Consider the following 12,016-nt stretch of genomic DNA (forward strand, 5'->3'; position numbering starts at 1 on the left):
GTATATAATACTTTCTTGGTTCTACTTATTTCACTCTTAATTCTCTCATGTAGCTCTTTACAAGTTTAAAAAAAATTAATCTGTTCCTCTTTTCTTATTCCATCACAGGTCATATGCCACAATTTGTTTAGCCATTTCCTAAATGATGGGCATCTCCAAATCAGTTTTATAACTTTCTAGATATAATTCCAAATTGTTCTTCAAAATAGTTGGATCAGTTTACAGTTCTACCAACAATTTTTTTGTTTGTTTTCATTTAAAAAAATTTTATTGAAAATTACATGTAATAACAAATTTTCACATAAGTTTTCTAAAATTATATGATCTATATTGTTCCCCTTCCTTCTTCTCTCTCCCTCCTGGAGTTGGCAAGCAATTCAATCTGCATTATACATGTATTATCACTCAAAACATATTTCCGTATTATTAATTTTTTTAAAAGTTTAATTAATTTAGAATATTTTTCCATGGTTACATGATTCCTATTCTTTCTCTCCTCTCCTCTCACCCCCCCTCCCATAGCCAACAAGCAATTCCACTGAGTTTTACATGTGTCATTGATCAAGACCTATTTCCATATTATTAATATTTGCACTAGAGTGATCCTTTATAGTCTACATCCCCAATCTTATCCCCATTGAGCCTTGTGTTCAAGAAAATATTTTTCTTCTCTGTTTCTACTCCCACAGTTCTTTCTCTGGGTGTGGATAGTGTTCTTTTTCATAAGTCCCTCAGAATTGTCCTGGATCATTGCATTGCTGGTAGTAAAGAAGCCCATTACTTTCAATTGTGCCACAGTGTATCCATCTCTGTGTATAATGTTCTCCTGGTTCTGCTCCTTTCACTCTGCATCACTTCCTGAGGTTGTTCCAGTCTCCATGGAATTCCTCCACTTTATTATTCCTTTTAGTGCAATAGCATTCCATCACCAACAGATACCACAATTTGTTCAGCCATTCCCCAATTGAAGGGCATCCCCTCATTTTCCAATTTTTTGCCACCACAAAGAGTGAGGCTATAAATATTTCTGTACAAATCTTTTTCTTTATGATCTCTTTGGGGTATAAACCAGCAGTGGTTTGGCTGAATCAAAGGTCAGGCAGTCTTTTAAAGCCCCTTGGGCAAAGTTCCAAATTGCCTTCCAGAATGGTTGTATCAATTCACAAGTCCATTAGAAATGCATTAATGCCCCAATTTTGCCACATCCCCTCCAGCTTCATTACTTTCCTTTGCTGTCATGTTAGCCAATCTGCTAGGTGTGAGGTGATACCACAGAGTTGTTTTGATATGTATTTCTCTAATTATAAGATATTTAGAATACTTTTTCATGTGCTTATTGATAGTTTTGATTTCTTTATCTGAAAATTGCCCATTCGTGTCCCTTGCCCATCTATCAATTGGGGAATTGCTTGAATTTTTGGTACAATTGATTAGCTACTTATAAATTTGAGTAATTAGAATAAATAGAGTAATTAGAATTTGTCAGAGGTTTTTGTTATAAATATTTTTTCTCCAATTTTTTGCTTCCCTTCTAATTTTGGTTGCATTGGTTTTGTCCGCACAAAATTTTTTTAATTTAATGTTATCAAAAGTATTCATTTTACATTTTGTAATATTCTCTGTCTCTTGCTTAGTCTTAAAATCTTTCCTTTCCCATAGATTTGACAGGTATACTATTCTACGTTCACCTAATTTACTTTATAGCTTCCTTCTTTATATTCAAGTCATTCACCTATTCCGAGTTTATCTTTGTGTAGGGTGTGAGATCTTGATCTGAACCTAATCTCTCCCATACTATTTTCCAATTTTCCCAGCAGTTTTTATCAAATAGTGGGTTTTTGTCCCCAAAACTGAGATCTTTGGGTTTATCATACACTGTCTTGCTGAGGTCATTTGCCCCAACTCTATTCCACTTATCCTCCCTTCTGTCTCAGCCAGTACCATATGGTTTTGATGATCACTGCTTTATAGTACAGTTAAAGATCTGGTACTGCCAGGCCCCCATCCTTCACATTTTTTTCATTATTTCCCTTGATATTCTTGATCTTTTATTCTTCCAAATGAATTTTGTTATATATGTTATTAATTTTTGTAAGTAAATAATCTTATAAAACCAAACCCCAAAACATATATTCAAATAAACAAGTGATAAATCTTTCATCTACATTCCTACTCCAACACTTCTTTCTCTGGATCCACAAGCAATTCTGAGATATCATCTTGTACACCATCAGCCTGGCTAAAATAACAAAAGGGCAAAATGACAAATGTTGGAGGGGATGTAGAAAAGTTGGGGATACATACACTGATGGTGGAATTGATCTGATCATTTTGGAGAAGAATTTGGAATTATGCCTAGAGAGTTATAAAACTGTGGCTATCCTGAGACCTATCGATGCCATTGTTGGGTCTGTTTCCCAAGGAGATCAAAGAAAGGAAAAGAAACTATGTATTCCAAAATATTTGTAGCCGCTCTCTTTGTGGAGGCAAAGAACTGGAAATTGAGGGGATATCCAGTTGAGGACTGACTGAACAAGTTCTACATCCTTTTGATTAACTAGTTAAATCCAGCCAAATTTGGGATTGGCTTCCTTATACTCTTTTTAGCCCTGGTGGCTCTGAGATCTCCTAGTTCTAGTCTATTCAAATCTATATGTGTGGACTAGAAGCTCATAGTAAAATATTTGTGTGGAGCATATATTGTCCAAGGCCACCAGTTCTATATGCCCTCCATATTTTTTTAAAGCTATAAGTGAGGTAGAATCATCTACTAGGATTGGAAATATTATAATCAATTAATCAGTAAGTATTTACTATATATCAACTATCTATTAGGTTTCGAGGATGATCATCATAGCCAAAAGTGATGTACCTATATCAAGAAAAGAAGAGTATTGTTGTAATGCCAACCAACAAACTGTAATGTCTACATTCATTTATTCTATTATTTTTGTCCTAGGAGAGCTAAGTAGGGACAATACCAAGTCCTGTTCCTCAATTTAGCTTTACCGTGGAGTGTGTAGAGTTAGAACTTGGTTACTTTTGCTAGCCTGGGGTTAATAAGCAGGAAAAGAATAACAATATTTTCACTGTTGCTTTATCACTTTTCTTCCTGGCAAAGAGATGTATCAAAGATTTCCTGAAGAATCACTATTATTCTTCCTTTCTGAGTATCTCTTTCTTAATAGTTTATTTAACATTTTTTTAATTTTAATGTTATATTTATTTTAGATATTGATCCTCAGTCATTTCATTCAAAATGCATATATGGTAGTTAATATATTATTTAGTTTATATTAAGAAAATTGTGAACTAAAACTAATCCTTCAAATAAGCAGCACATTTAGAAAAGGTTTTTTTGTTTCTCTACAGGATTTCTTTATTAATATGAGGTGGTTTTGGTTTTGGCCTAGTTCTATGCTTTCATTGGTATAGGGGACTCCTAGTGTGGTCTTCATTAATGAAAATCGGTCATTGTTTATAACTTATAGCCACAGAATTCTTGGCATACCAGGATCGAGTGGTTTGTCTGTAGTTACACAGATATGTGTTAGAGGCAAGATTCAAGCCCATGTCTTCTTGACTCCAGCGCCATCTTTTTTTTCTGCCATGCACTATTTCTCAAGTGTTGATTTAGAGATCATTAATATGATAAATTGAAACTGAATCCATTGTCTATTGAAGATCCATTTAGAAGTAACAAATGAAATACTTCTGAAATGTCAGCAGTGACATCTTAGTTTTGAAACCTCTGGTAATATATTTATGCATTAAAATGAGGGTATACACACAGTCATGATGTCTAGAATCTTGAATCTTATTCCAGCTATGTGGCATCACTTACACTTTGTGCCATTAGTGCTAAGTTACTTCCAGAAAAATGCAAGAACAGAGTTACTTTTGGAAGAATATCTTAAGAAAGTAATTCTTTGGTCCTGAATTGACTTGGTTCATTATCAATTTCCTTAGGACAAATAGCCTGAAGCTGGAAGGTGTGAAAAAATTGTGGGGAAAAGAAGGCTATCTTCCTAAAAAGGAAAACAAAGCCAAAAACAATCCTGAGCTTCAACCTGTTCCTCAGGACAGTACCTTAATGGAGAATGTGGATCAGATGATGATAAAGAAAGAGCAATCCCAGGCCCTTCATCATTCAGAGGAAGAGGCAGAAAAACAGCGTCTGGCTTCAACATTATTTGTTGGGCTGGGATCAGAAAGTGCAGTCAGTTTGGTAAGTAGTCTGTCATATTTCTTTATATATTGATATTATCTGTGTTTTGGACAGAAACATCATTCTGTAGAACAATGATGGAGGGACACAAATACTGACATGCCATCTGGGACATTGAAATAAAAGTTGATGCTAAGGAAAATGAGAGAGATAGTAAAGTTGGAATAAAATTGGACATTAGGCAATGTGAAGAACAATAGCAGAAGAGGGGACTCGCTATTGGAGAAGACCCTGAAAAGAGTAAATAGTATTTGAGGACCCTGTGTGACCAGGAAGAAGAAAGGAGCTGCTTGTAGTAGCAGAAGGAGTAACCAGGTCCAGTGTAAGGTTAGGTCATATTTTTGCCTCATGTTAGGAACTGAAGGCCTACAATCTTGCCTCATTGAGCTTCTAATCAATTTGCTTAATACCACAAGATCATTGACTATTGTCTGCAAAGGAAGCAATGTAGGGATTTTTAAGAGAGCCTGGCACTGCTTACCATTCAACTAGAGGCATTTTCACAAGACTTTTACATACGTTCGCCCTAAACCTATGCTAACAAATGAATCATGGCTGAACAATGGTAGCTGTGTAGTACTTTGAGGTTAAAGTCAAGATAAGCACATCATATAATCTTATCAACTGATAAAAGTAAGAATTTACTCAAGTACTGTCTTAAAGAAAAACACAAAGAACTCTCAAAAAGCAAGACTGTAAACTTAATTAAATGTGAACAATCAGTCAAGGCACTTGGAGGTAGATGGTGTAGTAGATGGAGAAATGGAGTCAGAGTCCTGAGCCCTTGGTTTGAAGCCCAATTCTATCACTTATTAGATATGATAAGGCAAATTGGCAAGGTACTTGAATCTTTTTGAGCCTCAGTTTCTGATCTGTAAATAGGTGTGGTGATAATATTTGCTCTAGCTACTTCACAGGATTATTTTGAAAGAACACTTTGTAAACTTAAAAAAGTACAACGTCTATGTGAATGGACAATGTTATTATTACTCTTCCTTTCTTTTTTTTTTTAACCTTTACTTTCTGCCATAGAATCAATACTGAATATCAGTTCCAAGGCAGAGGAGTTTTTTAAAGGCTAAGCAATTGAGGTTAAGTGCCCAAGGTCACACAGCTAGGAAATGTCTGAAGCCAGACTTGAACCAGCACCTTTTGTCTGTAGGTTTGATTACTATTCCTTTTTAGCCCAGTGCTTTCCATATTTAAAACAGTATAACATGGGGCTGTAAAGGGAGGAAATCTTTGATTTTCTAGGTTTATTTCTAGTCTGAATAGAGAATTGCACAGTGTTTGACACATATTAGGTGCTTAATAAATGCTTGTTTGACATGACTTGAATTGGTGCTTCTCACCAACACTTCCCTACTTAGTTCAATAATTTGTTTTTCTGTACCATTAAAAAAAAATGTGTTGGAATGGGAAACAAAGACTGTGCATCTGAGAGAATGACCTTATCCCCAGTTAGGGCTGACTTGTCTAGATGGTGAAGTGGAGGGCCTGCTTCAAGAAGAATTTTAATCTAAACAGTTTTTTTATTACCTTTCCCACCATTCCCCTTCTGGTATTTTCCTTTCTATCAGCCACTCTCTGCAGTTCTGTTATCCACATGATGCCCCTCCTGAGATAAATAGTACCCTGTTGTGTTCTGTTAGGGACTAGGCAGTAACTTGCAGTGCCAGCTTTTTTTCTCCCTTCATCTGCCCCTCCTTAAAAAAAAAAAAAAGTTGCCAATGTTGCATCCTTAGGGTCTTTCTCACTGCTAGGGATTTTACAAACTTGTTTCAAACTAAAGTATTAATAGATGATAAATGGCTTAATGTTATTCCACATAACATCTGCAAATAACAACTACTTTCAGTGCTTTAACACAAAGGAGAAGTGAGTAACTGTGGAAATTTCAAGCCCCAAGTTAGGCCATTGATGAGTTATTTTTGGTGAGAGAGATTTTTCCCCCCATGCTCTTCAAGTTGCAACCATCTAGATAGGGTGAGTTGTAATAGGAAAAGGGAAGGGAACAAGCATTTGTTAAGCTCCTGTGTTGTGCTGGGCTGTCCTAAGCACTTTACAAATATTATCTAATTTTGTCATGTAAGTGTAAATCATATAGTCCCAGAGACTGCTCACTCAGTTCTATTGGTCTAAGCATTCACCTGTCAGTTATACCAAATATAATCCGACTCTAATAGATAAAGCCATGCTGACCAGATCCCCAGGAGAATAATGTGTGAATTGCAGTTTAATTTGTAGATTCACCCAAGCTCTATTTTTTTTTTTGATTCCTTACATTCTGTCTTAGAATCAATCAGTAGTGTATATTGGTTCCAAGGCAGAAGAGAGGTAAGGGCAGTGGGGGTTAAGTGACTTGCTCAGAGTCACACAGGTAGGAAGTGTCTGAGATCAGATTTGAACCCAGGACCTCCCATCTCTGGCCAGCTCTAGTTTGTTGTCCAGCAGACTGCCAAGATTTTCTTGTGGATTTAGAATCAATGAGGCAATTGGTATGGGCACAAAAAGTATTATTTCTAAAAAGATTATAGTTAAACTTGTTACATTACCCATTTATTCCATTACTCCAGCATCCCTAGATACAAGTCAAGGAATTCACCAAACATTTACATTTTATTTTATTTTATTGGATTTCTGAGCCCTCTTTATTTTTTATTTTTATTTATTTTTAAATTTTATTTAATTAGTCCATTTAGAACATTTTCCCCTGGTTATAAGAATCATGTTCCTTCCCTCCCCTTCCCCACCCCTTCCTGTAGCTGACACACAATTCCACTGGGTTTTACATGTTTTCTTGATCAAAACCTATTTCCAAGTTTTTGGTGTTTGCACTAGGATGATCCACATCCCCAATCAAATCCCCTTTGACCCATGTGATCAAGCAATTGTTTTTCTTCTGTGTTTTTACTAACTCAGTTCTTCCTCTGATTGTGGATAGTGTTCTTTCTCATAAATCCCTCAGAATTGCAAACATTTACATTTTAGAGCATTGTATTAGATGCTAGAAGGGAGTAAAAGAAAAATAAAATGTAGTCCTGACCTTGGAGTTTATAGTGTAGTTGGGGCATATAGCACATTCACAAATACTTACAATACAGAATAAAATCTAGATGCATGAGAAGTACAAGCAGAATGTTTTATGACTCCAATAGGGAAAGATTGTTTCTAATGAGACTACTTAAGGAAGAATATGAAAGTGATGTCATTCTAGTTTAAGTTTTAAAGGCTAGGCATGATTTCAAAAGACAGAGATGGGGTAGGAAGAGAGCACAGACTAGATATAGTAACTAGAGTTAGCAAAAGCACAGTTAGGAAAGTGCAACATAGGTATGTGGTAGAGTCCAGTTTAGTTGAAGTTTAGAGTGTTTGGAATGGATAATTTGACATAGAATTGGGAGGGTAGGTAATACCAGAATATGGAAAGCCTTTTGGATTTTTTATCATTTAGACAAGATAAATTTTATTATGTAGCCATTGAATATTTTTATGTAAAGTAGGCCCATGAGTACCTTTTAATAAGAAAGGTTAAGATGGCAGCATTTTGAAATATATACTAGAGAGGAATAGAGCAGAGTGAGAATATCTGTTAGGAATTGATTATAAAAGTCTAGGCAATACCCTTTGATACAGCCATACTGCTGCTGGGTTTGTACCCCAAAGAGATAACAAGGAAAAATGTATGTACAAAGATATTTATAGCTCCACATTTTATAGTGGCAAAAAAATTGGGAAGATGAGGGGATGTTCATCAATTGGGGAATGGCTGACCAAATTGTGGTATCTGATGACGATGGAATAGTATTGTGCTGAAAGGAATAATGAACTGGAGGAATTCCATATGAACTGGAACGACCTCCAGGAATTGAAGCAGAGCAGAAGGAACAGAATCTGGAGAACATTGTACACAGAGACTGATACACTGTGATACAATGAATGTAACAAACTTTTCTACTAGCAGTAATGTAATGATCCAGGACGATCCAAAGGAACTTATTTTTCAATTAATTGGTTAATTAATTTAGAGTATTTTTCCATGATTCCATGATTCATGTTCTTTCCCTCCCCTCCTCCCTCCCCAATCCTGTAGCCAATGAACTATTCCACTGGATTTTACATGTAACACTGATCAAAACCTATTTTCATATTGTTAATATTTTCAGTAGAGTGATCATTTAGAGTCTACATCCCCAATCATATCCCCATCGAACTATGTGATCAAGCAAATATTTTTCTTCTGTGTTTCTACTCCCACAGTTCTTTCTCTGGATGTGGATAGTGTTCTTTCGCATAAGTCCCTCAGAATTGTCCTGGATCATTACATTGCTGCTAGTAGAGAAGTCCATTATATTCAGTTGGGCCACAGTGTATCAGTCTAATTCAGAGGAATTTATGAGAAAGAACACTATCCACATCCAAAGAAAGAACTGTGGGAACAGAAATGCAGAAGAAAAACATATAATTGATCACATGGTTTGATGGGGATATGATTAGGATATGATTGGGGTTTTGGCATTAATAGATCACTCTATTTCAAATATGAATAATACAGAAGCAGATTTTGAACAATGATACATATATAACCCAGTGGAATTGCTTGTCAGCTCAGGGAGGGAAGGAAGGGGAAAGATCTTGAATCATGTAACCATGGAAAAAAATTCTAAATAAGTAAATTAATTAAAAAAAATAAAATGTTATATTTAACATGAAAAAAGTCTAGGCAAATTATGAGTAGGCCTTTACAATGATGGTAGCAGTGGGGATAGAGAAGAGGGAACATATATGAGAGAGAGTATGGACGTAGAAACAATAGAACCTGACAACTGATTGGATATAGGTAATAAGCAAAAGGAGAATCAAAGATAACACCCAGGTTTTGAATATGGATAACCAGCAAATGGCCTTAATCATTTATAGAAATAGGAAAGTCAGGAGAAGGAACAAGTTTTGGAACAAAGGTAAATTCTGCCTTAGACTTGTTGAATTTTAGCTGTAAATGGGATGTGTGTGTGTTAAGGGAGAGATGAAGATACCCTGTTGATAGCTGAAAATGTAGTTTTGGAACTCAAAAGAAAGGTTAGACTTAGAAATAAAAATTTAGTATTAATAATATGGAAGTAGGTCTTGATCAATGACACATGTAAAACCCAGTGGAATTGCTTGTTGACTATGGGAGGAGGGTGAGAGAAGGGAAGGGAAAGAACATGAATCATGTAACCATGAAAAAACATCAAAAATTAATTAAATAAATAAACTTAATTTAAAAAAGAAATAAAAAATTTCAAGTCAGTTATCCACCTAAGAGTAATAGTTGAAGCCAGTGGAGTGAATAAGATAGCTGAGAGTAAGCAGAGAAGAACAAAGAGACCTGAGGAAATACCCTTAGAGAACTTTAAAATATTAACATTTATTTTAATTTAATATTAAAGTAAATTAAATATTAATATTAAATTTAATATTAAAATATTAAAAAGTCAGGGAGACAAAAAATGACTAGAGAAGGTAGCTAGAAAATCAGAAGAAATTGAGTGTCACGGAAACTGAAGGATGGGCAAGTGACAAGAAGGAGAAAATTTTGATCAGCATTGGTAAATGTAACAGTTGGATTTGGCACTTATGATTATTAGTTACCTGTGATAAAGTATTTTCAGTATAGTGAGTGATAGAGATAGAACCCAGATTGTCTATGGGTTGAGAATGGTAATATGTGGGGGAATTGGAGTCACTGAATGTAAAATCATTCCTTAAGAAATTTTGTGGTGAAGGGAATAAAAGAAAACTATGATTTAGTGGGATAGAAGGATGAGGGGAATACTTTTTTAAGGGGAGACCTAGGACAACTAGGTGTCTCAATGGTTAGAGAGCCAGGCCTGGAGATGATGTCCTGGGTTCAGATCTGGCCCCTGGACACTTTTAGCTGTATGATCCTAGGTAAGTCATTTAACCCTAATTGCCTAGCCTTTACCGCCCTTCTGCCTTGGAACCGAACCAATACTTAGTATTTATTCTAAGAGGGAAGGTAGAGGTTTAAAAAAAATGTGAGAGACCTGACCTTATTAATGGTCAGTTACTAAGCATTTATTAAGTACTTGTTGTGAGAGACAGCCAGTAAAATTGCCCAAAGTCAGGCATGTCTTATTCAGTGAACAGCAGAGACCATTGTCACTGAATTACACAATGGAAAGTAAATGATAAGAGGACCCGAAAGCTGGGACAAGAGATCAGATTATGAAGGACTTTTAATGACAAGCAAGATTTTATATTTGATTCTGGAGTTGATAGGGAACTATGATAGTCTATTGAATTGGGGGTGGTGGGTAGCCTGTATTTCTTAAATTTAATTAAATTAATTTATTACTTAATTAATTAAATTAATTAAATGACCCTTACCTTCCATCTGGCTCCAAGGCAGAAGAGTGGTAAGGGCTAGGAAATGGGGGTCAAGTGACTTGCCCAGAGTCACACAGCTGGGAAGCGCCAGATTTGAACCTAGGAACTCCAGTCTCTAGACCTGGCTCTCAATCCACTGAGCTACCCAGCTGCTCCCTGGTGGGCAGCCTGTATAATAGGTTGTGTTTCAGGAAGATCACTTTTACAGCTGAGTGGAGGAACTGGCTAGAAAAATGTGGAGAACCAACTAATAGCATGTTGTAATCGTCCAGGTCTAAGGTAATGAGGGCTTGGGCCAATGTAGTAGCAATGTCTGAGGAAAGAAGGAGGCATATAGGAGAACTAGTACAAAGGTCAAATTGTTAGTCTTGACAACAGTCCGTGGGTGTGGTGGGACGCCTCTTTCAAGCCTGGGTGACTGGGAGTATGGTGGAGCCTTCCATAGCACTAACAGGGAAATTCAGAAGGGGAGAGGTTTGGGGGAGAAAGATAATGAGATCAGTTTTGAACTTGTTGAGTTTAAGATGTCCATTCAATTTGAGATGTCTGATAGGCAATTGGTGATGCAAGTCTGGAAGTTAGCAGTGAGGAGGTTAGGATACATATGAGACTCATAGGTATTGAATCCATGGAAACTAATGAGTTTACCAAGTGAAATAGTATAGAAGAGACACAATCCTGGGGGATATCCATGGTTTGCTGGGTGTGCCCTGAATAGTGATCCAAAAAAGGAGACTGAGAACATGTGGTCAGATAGATAGGAGGAGAATCAGGATAGGATAGTGCCAAGGAACAAGTTTTGTTTTTCTTACTTTCCCTCGAATTGGGGAGGGAGGTGGGAAGGAAAGAATTCGGAACTGAAAAAAAAAATTAAATTAAAAAAAATTAAGTACTAGGGAGAGAATGATTGAAGGATCAAGATCCTAGAGGTAATGAGAAATCTTCATTAATTTGCTCTGAACATGGGCCAGGTGGGTCACGTGTTCTATGAATGCTGCATATGGATAGTTTATATTTACATATGGTATTTAAGGTTTTTCTAGGTGCTAACAATAACCCTGTAATCTAGGTAGTACATGTATTTCCATTTTATAGATGAAAATACTCCAGAATACTCTAGTCACTTAATGACTTTTCACAGGTCATTTGTCTTAGCCAAGTTTCAAATGTATGTCTTTTCTTAATCTCAAGGTCCAAGTCCTTTTTCATTGTTTTATCATATTGTCTAATTATGTATATATGGATTTATCTGTAAATGCATGCATAACTACATACTTTTGGGGGAAATTTTAAAATATATTTTTCTCTAATTACATGGAATAACAATTTTTAACATTCATTAAAAATGTGTTTTTTTAGTTCTAAGTTCGCTTCCTCTTTCCTACTCCCCTTGAG

General features: G+C 35.9%; 1 protein-coding gene across 7 annotated transcripts in view; it reads left to right on the forward strand.

The window, feature by feature from the left end:
* Window positions 1-12,016, forward strand: part of AP4E1 (adaptor related protein complex 4 subunit epsilon 1) — a 304,079-nt gene that overhangs the window by 257,498 nt on the left and 34,565 nt on the right. For all 7 annotated transcript variants that reach the window (XM_056810189.1, XM_056810192.1, XM_056810191.1 and 4 more), the window contains one exon: window positions 3,970-4,228. In XM_056810189.1, the coding sequence (XP_056666167.1) occupies window positions 3,970-4,228 (259 nt within the window). The remainder of the gene's footprint in view (window positions 1-3,969; window positions 4,229-12,016) is intronic.

The sequence above is a fragment of the Monodelphis domestica genome, chromosome 1 (genome assembly GCF_027887165.1).
Source record: "Monodelphis domestica isolate mMonDom1 chromosome 1, mMonDom1.pri, whole genome shotgun sequence".
Lineage (NCBI taxonomy): Eukaryota > Metazoa > Chordata > Mammalia > Didelphimorphia > Didelphidae > Monodelphis > Monodelphis domestica.